Source organism: Linepithema humile, chromosome 1, assembly GCF_040581485.1.
Source record: "Linepithema humile isolate Giens D197 chromosome 1, Lhum_UNIL_v1.0, whole genome shotgun sequence".
Lineage (NCBI taxonomy): Eukaryota > Metazoa > Arthropoda > Insecta > Hymenoptera > Formicidae > Linepithema > Linepithema humile.
In genome coordinates, this window is record NC_090128.1 from 36,940,432 (window position 1) to 36,958,778 (window position 18,347).

Here is an 18,347-nt window from a genome sequence, read left to right on the forward strand (position 1 = left end):
TTTTTATAAGTATTAATATAATTAATAAAATGTAATTAATACATGTAATATATTTTATTAATATAATGATAGGCAAAGTTTAATTTTTTAAAACAATTGTGTATTCTACTTGTTTACTGAAAAAGTGGAATTGATACGTATGTACAAATAAAATGTGTACGGATAAAATAGAGACTCATCATATAAGAAAATATATTCACAAAAAATTACGCATATCTTATATTAATATAAAAAGTTAAATTTTATTAATTATATTTTATTTATTAATATAATTAATTTTATTAATAATAACATTAATATAATTAACAAAATTTAACTTTTTATATTAATACAAGAAATGCGTAAATTTTTGTGAATCTATTTTCTTATATGATGAGTTTCTATTTTATCTGTACATATTTTATCTGTACATAAGTATCTTATATCAATGCAATTTTTTTCAATAAACAAGTAGAATACGCAATTATTTAAAAAATTTAAATTTTGCTTATTTATTTAGTATAAAATATTTACGTCAATCAATTAGTAGTTGTCTAAATGTTCCTGAAACTCCGAACAAATCGTGCGGATTTATTACAGAATTTGTTCGAAGAGATTCGTTGACTTTACGTTTTTCTTCTTTTAGAAACCAATCCCTCCGTTCGACTAGTTTTGCACGCCACATATCTGGAAATATAACAATATGAAAATTAGCTTGTAAATATTGAAAAAAAACTTTAATGACTTTTTAATATTTAAATAATCAATACTAATAAAAATAGACATTTTTAAGTATAGATAAATTTAAAAACTAGTTTGTTGATTGGAATAATTATGTATTATTGCGAGATATAATAATTAAGGTAACAATTATTTTCCATCAAACATAAAAATGTTACGTATTTATTATTTTCTAATGTTTTGTGATTTTGTTATTAAACTGATAGAATTATTGATAAATGTATGTATATAGAATGTTGACGATATTTTACCTGTTAAAGCATCCATTGACGGTTGTTCACCGCCATAATCTATTGGCAGAATAGATTTTGGTATTTTTTTATACAATGATTCTATTCCGGATGTATAAATGTGTATCTGAATGAAATGGTAGCATAGATTAAAATTGTAAAAATTTAATTGTTTTAACAAAGACAAAACAAATATTATTTAACAAAATATATTTCTATTAATTTAATTTAGACTTACTCTGTTGAAAAGTTTTGCCCTCAATATTGATTTAGCCGCTTTCATGACTATATCAATAATTTGTGGTGCATTGATAAGATAAATTGCTTTTATTCTTAAACCATATGCCATCTAAATAATTTAGAAAATATAAATTATTTTAAATATAACACAATACAATAAATTATTTTCTTATTAAATATTACTATAACAAAATCGTAATTACGTACCAGACAGGAGTCAAATTTAAATAAAATTGGCGTAAACTTTATTATATGATTGATATTTACACCGGCGCAATCCCAAATTAAAATATTCTTAGTAACTATATCTTCTTCTATGCGCACTTCTATTGTCATTAAGCGATACCTGTGACATTAGCATATAACGTACATTTTTTCTGCTTTCGGAAAAAGTCGAAAGAAAATTTTTCTATTTATTCCGATTTTTCAACATCTTTAGCTTACAACATGCGATCTACTTGTGAGTAATTTTTTTCATGAATTAAGTTATGGACAATTGCAATGCTCGACAATTTAATCTTCTGAGAAATAATATTTGCGGGAAAAAATCGTATTCCTGCTTATTTACTGTGATAATATAATTACTCGTATCTTCTCCGTAGTACGTTTACTCTACTTGATAGACTTGAATGCTAGGAATAGCAGATTGATAGCAAATTTGCTATTAATTTAGATCAGAGCTCGGCGTTAGTTGCACATTTCGGCTCGATTCTTGAGACGACGCCTTCCGCTGTCCCACCACCGCGCGGCCGCTGGCGGCCGAGCCGTCGATAGCCTTGCCTCAGGAGCGCCTGTGTAACAAATAGGCTGAAAATTTTATTTTCTGAAAGGTGCCCGCTCATCATCAACCTATTTGTTACACAGATGCTCCTGAGTCAAGGCTATCGACGGCTTGGCCGCGCGGTAGTGGGCGTCGCACAGTGGTATATAAGCGGAAAAAAGTATATTTTTCAAATATTTTTTACTAGGTTTATTTCTGGTATAATTAAGTCTAAAAATGTAGCTTTTTTATCTTATAAAAATAATCTTATATGTTAAAATTTTAATCTTCGATTTTTTTTCAAAGATATGGTGATGCAGCAGTGGTATTGCAGTTATCCTGCACGCCGATTAAGCGGTTTCTCAAAATTGACTATCATAAACACCGTTCCAGCATCGCCATTTTGTAAAAAAAAAAAAAAAAAAAAAATTCTGTATACTTTAAGATGTGTATAATAGTAAACTTATAACAGATTTGATATTTATTTAATGATTTTTTCTAAAAAAAATTGCCAAAAATAACGTTGATTTTTCAGGTTCAAAGTGGTGTAACCCCTTAAACATTTAAAGTTTTCTACATTAGCTCCGTTTACCTTCGACCTATTTTTTTTATAGATATTCCTTATATCTTTACAAACACATAAAAAAAAGTTTGGCTGCGCTTAATTGCGCCTTTTCGTCTTTTGAGGCAGGAAAGCTAATGTTAACTATCTTTAAAAAAAAACAGGATTTCCTTAGCAACTATACAATAAAAACATCTGACTCTCTAATTGATATTGTAAGGTTTTTTTTCCACTGAGAAACAGAGTTTTTTAAATTAATGAAAGATATATTAATAATGGAAATACACTTGTCGCAATATATTCGTCTTCTCGACTCGGCGATCTCTCCTTCACTACTCGCTCGCTCGCTTACTAGTTTAGACCAAAACAAAAACAGCCCGCATGCATCGATTTTTAATTTAATTTAAATATATATATATATATATATATATATGAAAATATGAAAATTATTAAACTATTTTAAAAATTTATTAAACTATTAAACACTATAAAACTATGAAATTATTAAACTATTAAACTATTAAACTATAAATTATAAACTATTAAAATTGCAATATATATATATTGCAATTTTAATAGTTTATAACTTATAGTTTAATAGTTTAATAATTTAATAGTTTCATAGTTTAATATTATTGTTTTGTTCTTAAGATTAGACATCTAACTTTCTTCTATAAAATATTGCAATAAATCTAGTATTTCAAAAATTATAAACTTTTTTCCGGGAACACTGCAATTTTACCCAATGTGCGTCGTCTCAAGAATCGAGCCGAAATGTGCAACTAACGCCGAGTTCTGATTTAGATACATAATCTGCCAATAATGCTAACATTTTACTTATTGGTACTAATTTGATACATTTATATACTCGGAATACAGTTACACATACGTACCGCACATCTACCCAAGCATCATCATATTTGGAGCCACCGTAATCTATTATCCGGGATATATGTACTCTACATTTATCTGGCGTTAACATTGGCAAAGGGATGAATTGTCTGAAATAAATATTTATAAAAATATCATACGTGTTTGCAAGCACAGAAATAGATTTTAAATTATTGTGCAAACGTTTTTGCAATTCTTACAATTATTTGTTAATATTTGTTACTTTATACTATAAAATCAAAATTAAAATTTTTGAATAATATTTTCTACATTTAAAATATACAAGGCAATATGTGGAGATTAAAAAATAACTTATAATTGACTTAATTGCTTACAAGTATGTGTTGTATAGTTTTATATCATCGCTAAGAGGATCAAGATTATCGTAAATTTCAGGAATAAGATTATGAAGAGTGTAAAGCATATCTAAACATTTTGTGGCTTTTTCGAAATCAAATTTGACGGTAGAAATGAAAAATTTTAATCGTTGGTCGGAGATATCTGTAAAATGTAAAATAATGCTCATCATTATGTAAGATTCATTCAATAAAAAAAAAACGATAAAAAATTACAAATAAAATATTGTGGATTTTTTATTATTAATCATGGATATCATGATTATTAAACCACTATATTTTTAGATTTTTAGATAATTAACATATTAATCGATGATAAAACTGATCGATTAAAATTTAAAAATACTCACCTTGAGGAAGATGAATTTGTTGTTTTAACCACAGCCGAAATTTACATAATAACTCTAACAAAAGATCTTCGTTTCCACCATTATCCTCCAGCACTTCTTGAAGTGTAGGCATTTCGAGCTTCATCACTTTTGTTATCACCGTTTCTTTATCAAATTGCTTGAGATATGTGCAAACTAAAATTATTGCATATATTAGGCAATATTTTAAAGCTACATGCTTTATTCGGAAAAAAATTAAAAATAGAGATTCTGTTTCAATTTTGGGTTATCTAAAATAAGATAATGATTGATTATTATAAAATATTTATATTAATTTAAATGAATTTTCTTGAATATAAACAAATAAAGAAAGAAGTACACAGTATTAGTTTGATGTTTAAAGCAATTTAAGAATTTTTTCACATTTTCTTCTTAAACACGGAAAAAAATTTTCTGACATATCAAGATTTACATTATTGTAGCAAAATATCTTTATAACTTATATTTTTATTATAACAGCGTAAAATTTGCTGTGACAGTAAATTCTTTCTTTCCGTGTAGCGTAACTTTGAAATAAGTAGATAAAACTTAGTTTTCATCCGAAATTCGAAAGCCGATATTATGTTGGATGATAGTCTCGCCGATTAAATTTTTAATAAAATATTAATAGTTGTAACATTCTTTGATAAATAAAATCACTCACAATAAGATCGTTAAAAGGTACAGTGGATATGTTGATCAGAAAGATCTACATCTACATAAATATTTTCTTGACAGCGTGTTCTTTTATACATTTCCACACATTGTCAATAACAAATCAAATCAAAGAACGATTCGATTATACATATACATATCAAACTAGGATGTAATTACTGATTATGCACATTCATATTCAATATCAGTGATACAAACTCGAGTAGGACAGCACCAAGGACATCGTGGAGAAGAGGGTACGCACACAAGCAAAAACCGTATCCGTGTGAGCTCCGCGTTCGCCTCTGCTAAGAGATATTCGAAAGATGCTAATATATTATGTTGTGTCTCCTTTCTATTAAGCTGGAAACAGCGGACGATAAATGCCAAATAGTAAGTGTGGCAAATGAGTAAGGCGGGTGGCTAGAATATCGAAAATTTTCAAGACTTTTTGCAACTTTTTTTTTTTCGTATTTGTTTTTAACAGTGTATAATCAAGTATATTATTAGATAATCCTTTTTTTGATTAAAAAATATTATTTTATATTTATTAAAAATTTTTGCAATCACACACCCACAAGAAATCCAATCGTATAAATCGGTACTTTGCTTTCAATGTTTTTATGATAAATATCATTCAAAAATGTGCAAAAAATTTTTTTTTGAAAAAGACTCCAAAAGCGATAATTAATATAATTGTGATTGTGTATCATTGTAATTTTATGTAATACAGAAATAAATTTTATTGCAGAATTGTAAAATAATTTTTTGTTTTTCTATTGACAATAGCAAATCAGTATTTTTTTCTAAAGTTATTGGTTTAACATTCTGCCCTGTTCTGTTGTAATCATGTGTTTCTGATTCTATTAAAACTTGTCTTTAATATTATTAATTCTATTAATACTTGATGTGATTTAATTTTGTAAGTTTTTATTATAATTAAAGTATAGGAAAGAGGATAAATATTTTAATTTTTATTATTTTTTTCAAAAAAAGCCAAAACTATGTACATATATTAACATATATTATTTTTTCGCAAAACAAAATAATGATAATAACAGCCCAGGTAGCATATGCTCATTTCATATACGTTTCCTATGTGTATCTAATGTTTTTTAACCGTCAAGCATCAATAAAAAACGGTTTTGTAATCATAATTTAAGAAACGTTTTTTCCACGATTTAAAAAAATTTTTTTTTTTACAGGAAAATTTTTAAAAATTTTATTTGTTATTAAAAAAACACATAGTTGTCTTAAAGAAAAAATATGTAGTTAAAATGATATCATATCATATTTTTTCTTGAAGATAACTGTGTTTTTTTTTTACACCAATTAATCTCTCTCATTAATTTGTGCATAAAAGTATTGAGGTAAGATAATTGAAAAATAAATATTCAACGAGATATTTCATAGTTTATGCAAAATTATGTTAAATTAAGGCAGCGCTCGGAATTAGTTGCACATTTCGGGCCAATTCAAGAGACGACGCCTCCTGTCCCCCCACTACCGCCCGGCCGCTGGCGGTCGAGCCGCCGATAGCTCTGACGCAGGAGCGTTTTATATAAGAAATAGGCTCGGTTGTTGAGGCACCTCTCAAAAAATAGTAATATTTTCTTTGCTACATAAATAATGTTTATTTTCATTAATAATTAAATATATATATTATGTATTAATAAGAATAAACATTATTTATGTAGTGAAGAAAATGTTACGATTTCCTGAGAGATGCCTAAACAATCCAGCCTATTTCTAATATAAAACGCTCCTGAACCAGAGCTATCGGCGGCTCGGCCGCCAGCGGCCGGGCGGTAGTGGAGGGACAGGAGGCGTCGTCTTCCAGAATCGGCCCGAAATGTGCAACTAATTCCGAGCGCTGAATTAAGGAGTTACACCACTTTGAAATTTTGAAAAAATCAATTTTGTTTTTTTTTTGTTTTTGTTAAAATGTTAGTTTAGAGTCTTAAAAATATAATTTTATTCATCATTTATTCATCATTATTGAATTTTATACACAAAATATCGTTATAAACGAAACTTTAAACGCGTTTTTTTTTAAATAACATCTTTCAAATCGGCGTGCAAGATATCTTCTACAATTTTGATCCGATTCACATGAAATTTCAAGATAATCTTCTTTTTTGCATAATCTAAAGAAGTACATAGGGATTTTACGATATATTAAAAACTTTTTTTACTACAAACATTTTTAATCAAAATTTTTTGGGTAAAAACGGTATTTTTTTTCAAATGTTTACCATTTCTACAAAAATCAATATTTCTAGATATTCTTATGAACATCTTTAGTAAATATCATGTAAAAAATAAACATTTTTAGTTTTCTGATCTAAGTCGAATCGTATTGCAGTTATCCTGCACGCCGATTAAGCGGTTTCTCAAAACCGACTATCATAAACACCGCTCCAGCATCGCCATTTTGTAAAAAAAAAAAAAAAACAACAATAATAATAATAATACTTCTGTATACTTTAAAATGTGTATAATAGTAAACTTATAACAGATTTGATATTTGTTTAATAATTTTTTTAAAAAAAAATTGCCAAAAATAGCGTTGATTTTTCAGGTTCAAAGTGGTGTAACCTCTTAAAGCAGCGTTCAGAATTGGTTGCACTAAGGCACTATAAACGGGAGTATTCTCACGTCTGCGTCATTTTTGCTTCATTCCCCCACTCCTTGCCCTCTCGCCCTTTTAGCTTCTTAGCTCGCCCTCGCTGAGCTAAGAAGTTTATGGTGATTAGGCGAGAGGGTAAGGAGTGGGGGAATGGAGCAAAAATGGCGCAGACGTGAAAATACCTACATCTTTAGTGCTCTAGTTGCACATTTCGGGTCGATTCTCGAGACGATGCCTTCTGTTGCCCCACTACCGTCCGGTCACTGGCGACCGAGTCGCCGATAGCTCTGGCTCAGGAGCGTTTTATATAAGAAATAGGCTGGATTGTTTAGGCATCTCTCAGGAAATCGTAACATTTTCTTCGCTACATAAATAATGTTTATTTTTATTAATACATAATATATATATAATTATATTTATATATATATATATATATATATATATATATATATATATTTAATTATTAATGAAAATAACCATTATTTATGTAACGAAGAAAATGTTACGATTTCTTAAGAGATGCCTCAACATCTTAGCTGGGAGGTATCAAAAGTCGAGAGCAACTACTTAGTATGATAAATAGATATACTGACGCAATAGCATAATTTTTCATGCATAGCTATTATACATATATTTTTATTATCATATTTACATATTAAACATTATACGATTATTGGTTACGGAGATACAAGAATTTAAAGTAAAAAAAGCAAGTTTTCCATTAATCCTTGAACGCTCGGCAACGAAAAATCAGACAATTAATCGCCGACCACTCAACCTAAAAGAAAAGTTTTAAGCTTTCAAATGCTTCTAATGAAACTTTTCTCAGATTTTTTATGCGTTGTGTACGTTTCCAAAGTCAAGCAAAAAATTTTTATTTGGAGCTACAGATTTGAATCTTTAAAGATTTTGCTTTTCTTAGAAAGTTGATATGACTTTTTGTTACAAAGTTACAACCGTTTAAAAAATACCTTTTTTTCCACTAAAGTCAAGTAATCCCTTAATTTTTTTGAAGAGTACAGTTTTTAATATTCACCCTAAAAAAACTTTCAAGACGTATTTTACTTTTTAAATAATAAATTTTAGACTTAACAAGAATGTGATTTGATAAGAACGTGACTCGGCATTATATTGGGGGCTTGATCGAATTAGTCCATAAGAGTAAAGGATCCTAAATTTATCGTGGACGTTCTGTTTCTACTAAACTAACTGAAAATATTCTGCGTGGAGTGTCGTCAAATTGCTTGGAAGAAATAGTTTGCGCGCAAATATAAACACTCCTCTCTCTCTCTCTCTCTCTCTCTCTCTCTCTCTCTCTCTGTACAATTATTATCTAGTTGTAAAAAAGACGTCAAGTACACATAGCAAACACATAGCAAAGATTAACAGAAGTTTTTGCTTCTCTAATTATACTGCATGAAACGAGAAATCAAGCTATTTACATAAACAGAGTTATTACTATACTAATTATAGAATTAATTATGCGAGATGAATATGTAAACAAATGACAAGCATCATACATACATGATATCTGATAATAATTACGACAATGCTCGTAAGCTGGTAGAAGAGAGTAAACCGAACAGAAAAATTATTTGCGCATTAGATACTTATCGCATTAGGTACTCGATATAGCTATTTCGCTTCTACACGGAGAAAATTTTATATTAATTTGTAATACAATTTTTAATTACATTTTACTATTTTTGTATTATCGGTGGACCATCATGGGCTTTATAGAATAAATTATAATACAATAAAATTTGAAACTAACACTTAACTACCTAACATGTTTTATAATATGCCATAGTAAAAATTCGGGTAAATATGCATTTTAGGTCACACCTCACCAATTTTGTTGCCCTTTTGATATGTTGTAGCGGGGGAGGGGGGGTGTTCTAAGTAATTCCCTGCAAAAAATAAATGGGGAACGGCTTTGGTTTAGGAGATATAACAAATTAAAGTTTCACAAATTTAATACTCTACTTTAGGTGTTATAAGCTGATATTACGAACAGTGAAATTTGTGTATGTCGTACTAATCTGTTGAAGAATGTAAACAAAGTTATATGATCATAGATATTATGTCAACAGTTTGCTACCTATTTTTCGCAGTTCGTTAACAGCGTTCAACGTGCGACTGCATGAATTAAATATTTATGGAATACGTGTGGGCTTAACCTTCATTCATCTTGATAATTTTGTCGATAAATTGGAACCATTGGTTAAAGTTAATCGACAATGGAAAAATATTGTAAAAAAGTCGATAAATATGGATACGTAAATTACGATACATAATGGAGGCCGTCGCGTAACACATTGCAAATTAAATCTAAGGTGAATCGATTTAATAACAAAGCTCATTTGTTAAGATGGAAGCTTGGAGAAGAGATAATAAAAGTGTTCATACATCGAATCGACAACCACGAAATGGCTGTTATCAAATCGGAATGCAAATCAAAATCACGCATGGAACTCTCGCTGATGGAATCCTTATTGATAGAGAATTTGTCGGCGGTCAATGAAAAACTATCGCCGATTGAGAAGTTCTATCATGGCCAAAGCATCTTTATCACCGGCAGTACCGGTTTTTTAGGAAAGCTGTTTGAGTGCAGAGCGCTTTAGAACTATACAAGAAAAATTTGGCGATTCAAATTTTCTAAAAAATCTGAAACTTTCCAGAAATATAATACATATAAACCTAATCAAAAAATTATTTTTTGTTTTGGCTAGAAAACTGTTATAAGGATAGAAGCACCCTTCAAAAAAATTTTAATATCTTCGTGAAAAAGATATTTAAAAAATGTTAAATGCAAAATGTTAATGGTTATTATACTGAGATAGCAATTAACAATATACAATGCATAATTAAGTCTCATTTTTATTTTTTATTATGTAAAATTTCCTAAAATGTAAATTATGTAAAACGCTTATATTTTATCAGTTACATATTGCGTTTCTAGATGGTAACACTATAAAGAAATAATATATTAGAAAGGCATTGAGAGCCGTCGCGGGATGTTAATGCGAAATTTTAATTTTTCTTAAAGAAATTAATTTATTAGTCTACGTGAGACAGTTAACTTTGTACACCGATCTCTGGTTCGAAATACTTAAAGTGTATGAAAATTTTAGTACATTGTTCTCACATATGGAGGATCAGTAAGTACTGATAGGAATTATTAGAAAGAAAGGAAGAGAGAAAAAATATCAGGGCGCGAATGGCTAAGCCGGGACTATAAAAAAAAACCTGCCTTTAAACATTTCTTAACAAAAAATTCTATTACAGCACAATGTTACAAATTTTCCATGTTAAAAAATACACTGACACATCAACTTTGAATGGCTTGAAAGTAAAGAATCAATTGACAGATAGATTTCGCACTTCACATGGGTTCATATGAAGAGTGAAGTTGTACAACCAATTAAAATTTAAAACTCTACTATTGACTTACAAATGTCGCTCCGCGAATTTTTCAGACTGCCCTCGTATATTAAACATTGTCTTGATAGACATTAATTAATAATTTAATATATGTGTTAACGTTTTTAGCTTTGATTAATCGAAAAAATTTATCGTTTTTCCGTAAAAATTTATTTTGAATTTATTAATTTCTAAAACAAAATGTTATGTTATAAACCTACAAAAATATTCAGTATTACAATAATAAAAACAATAGCTTAAAGACTCTAGCTAAATGTAAAAAATAGCAATTGTTAAATTTTGCTTCTTTTTATTCTTCAAACGTTTTGCTCCATCTTTATAACCATCTCCAATGTTTTATAAATATTGATGAACTAGCCATTAGACAAATAACAAATTTATGGAATTCGATTATTTTACAATTTCAAATTCAGCTTAATTGTGTTGTGTCATTAAAAAAAAAATTAAAGCAATGTGCTGTAAAATTTGCAAAGAAATTACGTAATCAAATTGTACTTTGTTAATAATTTTATGATCTAAGTTATTTCTGTATAGATGCTGTCATTATCATTAGCGAGCGACTCGCTCGATTGATAAACAGAAAAAAATAAATAATTGCTACTCAGTGACCACACCTTGCTAATCAGTCTTCAAGTTCTTTTTTTTATTGTTGCGTCATTAATTTGTATTCTAAGAGCTCGGGATTTCTTTTAAATCAAACGTAGAAAAATTGAAATAAAAAAAACTCATGTAAAGCTAATCTAGTAACTGTTAGATAACCAAAAAAAATTCTTATCGTCCTTCGATAGTTTTATATTTTCATATTTCTTGGAATTGTTTAAGAACTTATATAAATGTTATGTCTGATGGTTTTACATTTAAAGGGACCACTCACTTACAGTTTTTGAAGAGGCACACCAGAACTGCAGAGCAAAACTTCTACCATTTGTTAAAGAAAAAGATTAAAGTCGAAGATTTATTATAAATGATAAAAGTTATCGATTTTTATTAATCTTTTATAATGAATTTCTTTTAATTTAGTTAATGTGTAATTTTTGTGGATTTACCGTTATTCACTTTATGCAGGTATTTGAAAGACTTAAAGACAAGCAACCGAACTTTCGGGATCAAATAATTTCTATAACGGGAGATTGTAACCACCCGAATCTCGGAATATCTTCGGAAGATCGGGCTACTCTCATTCGAGAAGTTTCGATTGTCTTCCATATCTCGTCAACAGTAAAATTCGATGAGAAGTTGAAATTAGTACTAACAATTAATGTCGGAGGTACGAAAGACGTTCTAAATCTTTGTAAGGAAATCCATAATCTAAAGGTATTTAAATATATTTAAGAAACAAAAAACGATAAAAATACCTGAGAAGCATCTTACAATTATTTTATGATTTGTTATTTATTTATTTCTTTATTATTCTGTTATTTATTATTTACGATTTATTATTTATTTATTATTTATTCAATCAAATGACTTTTCTCGAAAATTTTGAAGTTAAAATTTTATAGTAAAACAACGCGATTGATATTTTACTTGTTCAATTTCTTCAGTTATTTGTGTATGTATCAACCGCATATGCAAACTGTCTGCAAAACGTGATAGAAGAAAAATTTTACGACGCGCCAATGGATTCCGACGAACTACTCGCTTTGATGGAATGCACGGATGATAAATTGGCCGATATAACACCACAGTACGTGAATTTTTCTTTGTTCAAATTCTTGAAAAAAAAAAGCGAAAAAAAATCTTATTTTTTTATCTTTTACAGATTTTTAGAAAAACGGCCAAATACCTATACTTTTACAAAAGCGATGGCGGAGGATGTGATTAGGAAGCAGGTTGGTGATTTGCCAATCGGCATTTTTCGTCCTTCCATTAGTTAGCATAAGTTTAACATTCTTATTATAACATAAGTTAAAGTTAATAATAATTTTTTTTTAAAGTGTCAGCAAATAGGATACACAGTTTTAGAAATATTGAATTATTATTTGGATAAAAATAATTAATTACGTTATTAATAATAAATGATTGTAAATATAGTAATTATCATCACAAAATAGTAATTAATTATAATAATAATACGTATAGAGATTTGATAAATCTTAAGTTGAAAATTAAGGATTATTATCTTAATTTTAGTAATTTCAACGTATCGAGAACCTATACGAGGTTGAATCGACAATTTATACGGTATTATCCAACAGGAATTGTTGTTGGTGCTAGTATTGGATTGCTGCGATCGGTTCATTGCGATGGTTCGATGTCAACAGATGTGATACCTGCTGATTTAGTAATCAACGCTCTTATCGCGTGCGCATGGGATACAGCTAATACAAAGTACATTTATCATCATCGTTGTCTTTTTCGATCGATGAATATTATTAGATATACATATATTAATCTCAATGCTTGAAAACGCAACTCAACATTCGACATTTGATATTCCGACAAAAGTGTTATTAGACATATGGTTTTAATATTTAAGTTTTCATATACGTCAGGGCTCGGAATTAGTTGCACATTTCGGGCCGATTCAAGGGACGACGCCTCCTATTCCCCCACTACCGCCCGGCCGCTGGCGGCCGAGCCGCCGAGCAGCTCTGGCGCAGGAGCGTTTTATACAGGGTGTTTCATAATGTCCGTGCCAACACTCGTGTGCAGGTAGAGTGTGGTAAACTGAATAGAAAAATCCTTTATCGTTTTGCAATTTTTGCAATAATAATTGAGATATGAATTAAAAAGGATTGGCGAATAATTGCGCGTTGCACGCGGCTAGATTATGGGCTGTACACTTTAGGCGTGACAGCAACGAGGATCGCACGGCAACGAAAAATAACAACGCATGGCAAGAGCAAGAGTAATACATGTTGTTATTTTTCGTTGCCGTGTGATCCTCGTTGCTGTCACGCCTAGAGTGTACAGCCCATGGTCTAGCCGCGTGCAACGCGCAATTATTCGTCAATCCTTTTTAATTAATATCTCAATTATTATTGCAAAAATTGCAAAATGGTACAGGACTTTTCTATTCAGTTTACCGCATTCTACCCGTACACGAGCGCTGGCACGGACATTATGAAATACCCTGTATAAGAAATAGGCTCGGTTGTTGAGGCACCTCTCGAAAAATAGTGATATTTTCTTTGCTACATAAATAATGTTTATTTTCATTAATAGTTAAATATTAATAATTAAATATATATATATTATGTATTAATGAAAATAAACATTATTTATGTAGTGAAGAAAATGTTACGATTTCCTGAGAGATGCCTAAACAATCCAGCCTATTTCTAATATAAAACGCTCCTGAACCAGAGCTATCGGCTCGGTCGCCAGCGGCCGGGCGGTAGTGAGGGAACAGGAAGCGTCCTCTCCAGAATCGGCCCGAAATGTGCAACTAATTCCGAGCACTGATATACGTGATTAGGAAGCAAGCTGGTAACTTGCTGATCGGTATTTTTTGTTCTGCCATTAGTTAGCATAAGTTTTATTTTATTATAATATAAGCTAAAATTAATAAAAATTTGTTTAAAAGTGTCAGTAAACAGGATACACGGTTTTAAAAATATTTTTTCTTTCCGTGTAGCATAACTTTGAAATAAGTAGATAAAACTTAGTTTTCGGCCAAAATTCGAAAGCCGATATTATGTTGGATGATAGTCTCGCCGATTAAATTGTTAATAAAATATTAAAAGTTGTAACATTCTTTGATAAATAAAATCACTCACAATAAGGTCGTTGAAAGGTACAGTGAATATGTTGTTTAGAGAGATCTACATCTACATAAATATTTTCTTGACAGCGTGTTTTTTTATACATTCCCACATATTGTCAATAACAAATTAAATCAAAGAACGATTCGATTATACATATACATATCAAACTAGGATGTAATTACTGATTATGCACATTCATATTCAATATCAGTGATACAAACTCGAGTAGGACAGCACCAAGGACATCGTGGAGAAGAGGGTACGCACACAAGCGAAAACCGTATCCGTGTGAGCTCCGCGTTCGCCTCTGTTAAGAGATATTCGAAAGATGCTAATATATTATGTTCCGTCTTTTTTCTATTAAGCCGGAAACAGCGGACGATAAATGCCAAATAGTAAGTGTGGCAAATGAGTAAGGCGGGTGGCTAGAATATCGAAAATTTTCAAGACTTTTTGCAACTTTTTTTTTGTATTTGTTTTTAACAGTGTATAATCAAATATATTGTTGCGCTCGCACCGCGGGAAATCGTCGATTGTGACGTGTGGGCTGCGAGTTGGCATTGAGAAGCGTCGCTTAGTAATTTGTAAATAAGTTGACACAAGCGTCGCTTAGTAATTTGTAAATAAAGTGTCAAGTGTGAGTTACGCTTGGTCCTCAGTGCCGTGAGAACGCGTTTTGAGTGTGAGATGGTTTTCTAAATTGTACACGATAGTTCTGTTGTTACGTTTCTAATTGTGTTATCGTTGAGTTCATTAAAGTTCGTTATTCTTGAATTGAGTAATTATTTCTTGCGCGAGTGCATTCGCGAGTGATCGTCGCGAGTGCAACAATATTATTAGATAATGCTTTTTTTGATTAAAATATATTATTTTATATCTATTTATTAAAAATTTTCGCAATCACACACCCACAAGAAACCCAATCGTATAAATCGGTACTTTGCTTTCAATGTTTTTATGATAAATATTAAAATGTGCAAAAATTTTTTTTTGAAAAAGACTCCAAAAGCGATAATTAATATAATTGTGATTGTGTGTATCATTGTAATTTTATGTAATACAGAAATAAATTTTATTGCAGAATTGTAAAATAATTTTTTGTTTTTCTATTGACAATAGCAAATCAGTATTTTTTTCTAAAGTTATTGGTTTAACATTCTGCCGTGTTCTGTTGTAATTATGTGTTTCTGATTCTATTAAAATTTGTCTTTAATATTGTAGTAGTGTGACGTGACGCTTTCCTTCGCGCCCGTCACAAGGGCACTAGCCCGACCGAAGGGAACGGAATTTGGAGTTGCGTACCCCCGGTCGAGGAGGGAGCGATTTCTCCCGCTTCGACGGGTCTTGCGCTTTTATTTAATTGTTATAATCTACCGACAAACTTAGAATTTTAGCGTTAGGGTGTATGGCCAATTTATCGTCTTGTATAACAAACGTCAAGAAGAAGCGAACGCCGTGGGATTTCGAAAGATGACCTCGACAGTGGAGAGGAAGCCCAAAAAACATACGAAACCAAGGTCATGTATCGAGTCTTGCGTTGAACATTGTCATAGTAGCAGTTACCGATCCTCCAACTTTACAGGACCGAGGTCATGGGGAAGTCCCGATAAGGTCCGGATAGAGCATGGCAGTGCAACCGGATGCCGAAAGACGTTGTCGCCATCATCGAGAATCCAAACAGACGGTCGATGTAGCCGTGGCCTGGCCAGCCGGGCAGATCGAATCGGAGGACGGCAAATTCAGAGGTCCGTATTTTGAAGTATCGGCCGTTGGCAAGCAAGAAGGCAAGGATAAACAAATGAAGAATAAACAATTGATGAGATCGCATTTTTCCGAATACTTCATAACATGCTAATCTTTATTTCTAATTTTATTTGTCTTATCGATTACACAAGCGCGGCACAAACGATGCGTTATGCATATATATGCATATATCGCAGCGCGACGCATATAGTGCGACATTGACAGCTTATTTCTGAAAGATACGATTTTGAAACATAATAAAATCATATATGGTTGTATTCAGCGTAAAAAATGCTACAACTTTTGTCATAACAAAAATTTTGAAATTCGTAAAAATAATAAGAAGGGGTAGGGGTAAATTAAAAAATATAAAATTGTTTAAAAATCAAGCTACGCGGTTATAAAGCTCATAAAAGACCATGCAACTTTTATTTGAAACATTTTTTGATATCTCTTACAGTTTTGACGATATTCAATCAAAATAAAAAAAACCGTTTTAGCTTGTAGGGGTTGTTTCAACCCTAAACGTGCAAGAAAGCACATAAAAAAAAATACGTGTCTCTTATTTTGAGCTACTTTACCACATATTTAAAGCTCGTTAAAATCGGAGGAGGACACTTGGGTCTCTTTTCTTGTAAGTATCGTTTTGCGTATCGTTGCCGATGTCGTTTTTGCGTTATATTTTGTTATTAATTGTCTTAATTACGTGCGTAAATGATTAATTACAATTACTAAAAGAGAATAAATTTTCTAAAAATCAGCAATAAAAATTTGAAAATTGCTTACACTATGCTAATCACAAAACATATCTACATGCGTCATTTACGTACTGCACAATACAATTATTATTATATACTATTATATATGTTTAGTAAATTTTTACCGCAACATTGTGATATAAGATTTGCTATTTTTTAATATATGTCCATGAACAAGAAATAGTTTTTTTCTACCACACGATAAATTAAGTTACAGAATCTTATGCGATGAATATGTCTATGCATTGAGCTTACACTTACAATGAATCGTACGTTAAATCGTACACTATTTTATTGTTCAGTACTTTATAATACAAAAATCTTAAAAATTAATTTTTTCTAAATGGAATTTATTAATATTAATATGGCATCAATTAATTTTTAAATAAAAAAAAATTTTTTTGCGTAATAAAAAAGTTTTTTTTAGAAATTATGCAAATTGTGAATACACTAGTGAACAATTTTTCATCTCCATTTCGAATCTGGTTTGGCAAATGCATATATCGGTGTATACGGAGAACACATAAAGGTAAAAAAATAACGTTTGATTTCTACAAACATGTATTATAAAGAATAAATATTTTCTATAAACATATACATAAAAAATATTTATTACTATATATATATATATATATATATATATATATATATATATGTGTGCGCAATAATGTCATGTGCTAACGTACATTCGTTTCTCAATTTAATATTTGTGCGCAATAGAGCTTGTAGGCTATCAAACTTAGGCAAAAATTTTTGTGTATGAAAAAATTGTAGATAAATGTACATTGGCTATCAACACTGTAGGCTATCGATTTGTAGGCAGTTGGGGCCCTCCCTGACAACCATTTAAACTTCTAATTGAATTTTTAATAAACCTTGGACTATGATTGAACTTTGTTATCGGCGTTGTAATGTTTCATTCCGACATCTCATAAGATTAATTTATATGTACTGAAGATGGTCAAAAAGTCGGCCGAAACGTTTACGATGATTTCAGAATAAAGAAGATTATAAATAAACCACCAAAATCCTGCGTTGGCTCTTGATCCCTCTTTTATCTAATTTTTTAATTTTTTTGAGCCGAGTTTGACTATTTTATAAAATTAATATTCCAAATTCTTCTACAATATCAACGTTTCTGTCTATATGATGTAATGACTATTTATGCTATGTTCTTGCAATCTTTATTTTCAAGCTAACTGTATTACCATGCTGCCAAACAAACTAACAATAAGCTTAATGAGAACATATTGTATCGATATTTGTAATAAAATGGAAATGG

At 30.3% G+C, this 18,347-nt stretch overlaps 2 protein-coding genes across 4 annotated transcripts; one reads left to right on the top strand and one right to left on the bottom strand.

Annotated features, from left to right (window-relative positions):
- Positions 1–311: 311 nt before the first annotated feature.
- Positions 312–4,893, bottom strand: LOC136998737 (alpha-tocopherol transfer protein-like). 2 transcript variants are annotated; one of them, XM_067351846.1, is made up of 8 exons: positions 4,792–4,893; positions 4,110–4,283; positions 3,739–3,904; positions 3,406–3,513; positions 1,398–1,536; positions 1,189–1,299; positions 972–1,077; positions 312–666 (listed from the first exon to the last, which is right to left on the bottom strand). In XM_067351846.1, the coding sequence occupies exons 2-8, from the start codon at positions 4,231–4,233 to the stop codon at positions 515–517; spliced, it is 906 nt and encodes a 301-aa protein (XP_067207947.1). In that variant the 5' UTR covers positions 4,234–4,283; positions 4,792–4,893; the 3' UTR covers positions 312–514. The 2 variants fall into 2 exon arrangements, with proteins under 2 accessions (XP_067207947.1, XP_067207951.1); XM_067351850.1 differs by having other exon boundaries at positions 4,110–4,378; positions 4,792–4,875.
- A 6,323-nt stretch (positions 4,894–11,216) lies between these two features.
- LOC136996990 (fatty acyl-CoA reductase wat-like) lies at positions 11,217–15,010 on the top strand. Of its 2 annotated transcripts, none has more exons than XM_067347032.1 (4): positions 11,217–12,168; positions 12,399–12,541; positions 12,617–12,686; positions 12,988–15,010. In XM_067347032.1, the coding sequence occupies exons 1-4, from the start codon at positions 11,878–11,880 to the stop codon at positions 12,988–12,990; spliced, it is 507 nt and encodes a 168-aa protein (XP_067203133.1). In that variant the 5' UTR covers positions 11,217–11,877; the 3' UTR covers positions 12,991–15,010. The 2 variants fall into 2 exon arrangements, with proteins under 2 accessions (XP_067203133.1, XP_067203132.1); XM_067347031.1 differs by having other exon boundaries at positions 13,053–15,010.
- The last annotated feature ends 3,337 nt before the right edge of the window (positions 15,011–18,347 follow it).

Excerpts from the sequence above, each read along its gene's own strand:
- LOC136996990 (XM_067347031.1), top strand. The coding sequence starts at position 11,878 with ATGTGTAATTTTTGTGGATTTACCGTTATTCACTTTATGCAGGTATTT. Across the intron at positions 12,542-12,616 it reads TTGGCCGATATAACACCACA|ATTTTTAGAAAAACGGCCAA; the intron begins GTACGTGAATTT and ends TATCTTTTACAG. Across the intron at positions 12,687-13,052 it reads AGGATGTGATTAGGAAGCAG|GAATTGTTGTTGGTGCTAGT; the intron begins GTTGGTGATTTG and ends ATTATCCAACAG.
- LOC136998737 (XM_067351846.1), bottom strand. The coding sequence starts at position 4,233 with ATGAAGCTCGAAATGCCTACACTTCAAGAAGTGCTGGAGGATAATGGT. Across the intron at positions 1,078-1,188 it reads GGGCAAAACTTTTCAACAGA|ATACACATTTATACATCCGG; the intron begins GTAAGTCTAAAT and ends CATTTCATTCAG. Across the intron at positions 667-971 it reads GTCAATGGATGCTTTAACAG|ATATGTGGCGTGCAAAACTA; the intron begins GTAAAATATCGT and ends TTATATTTCCAG.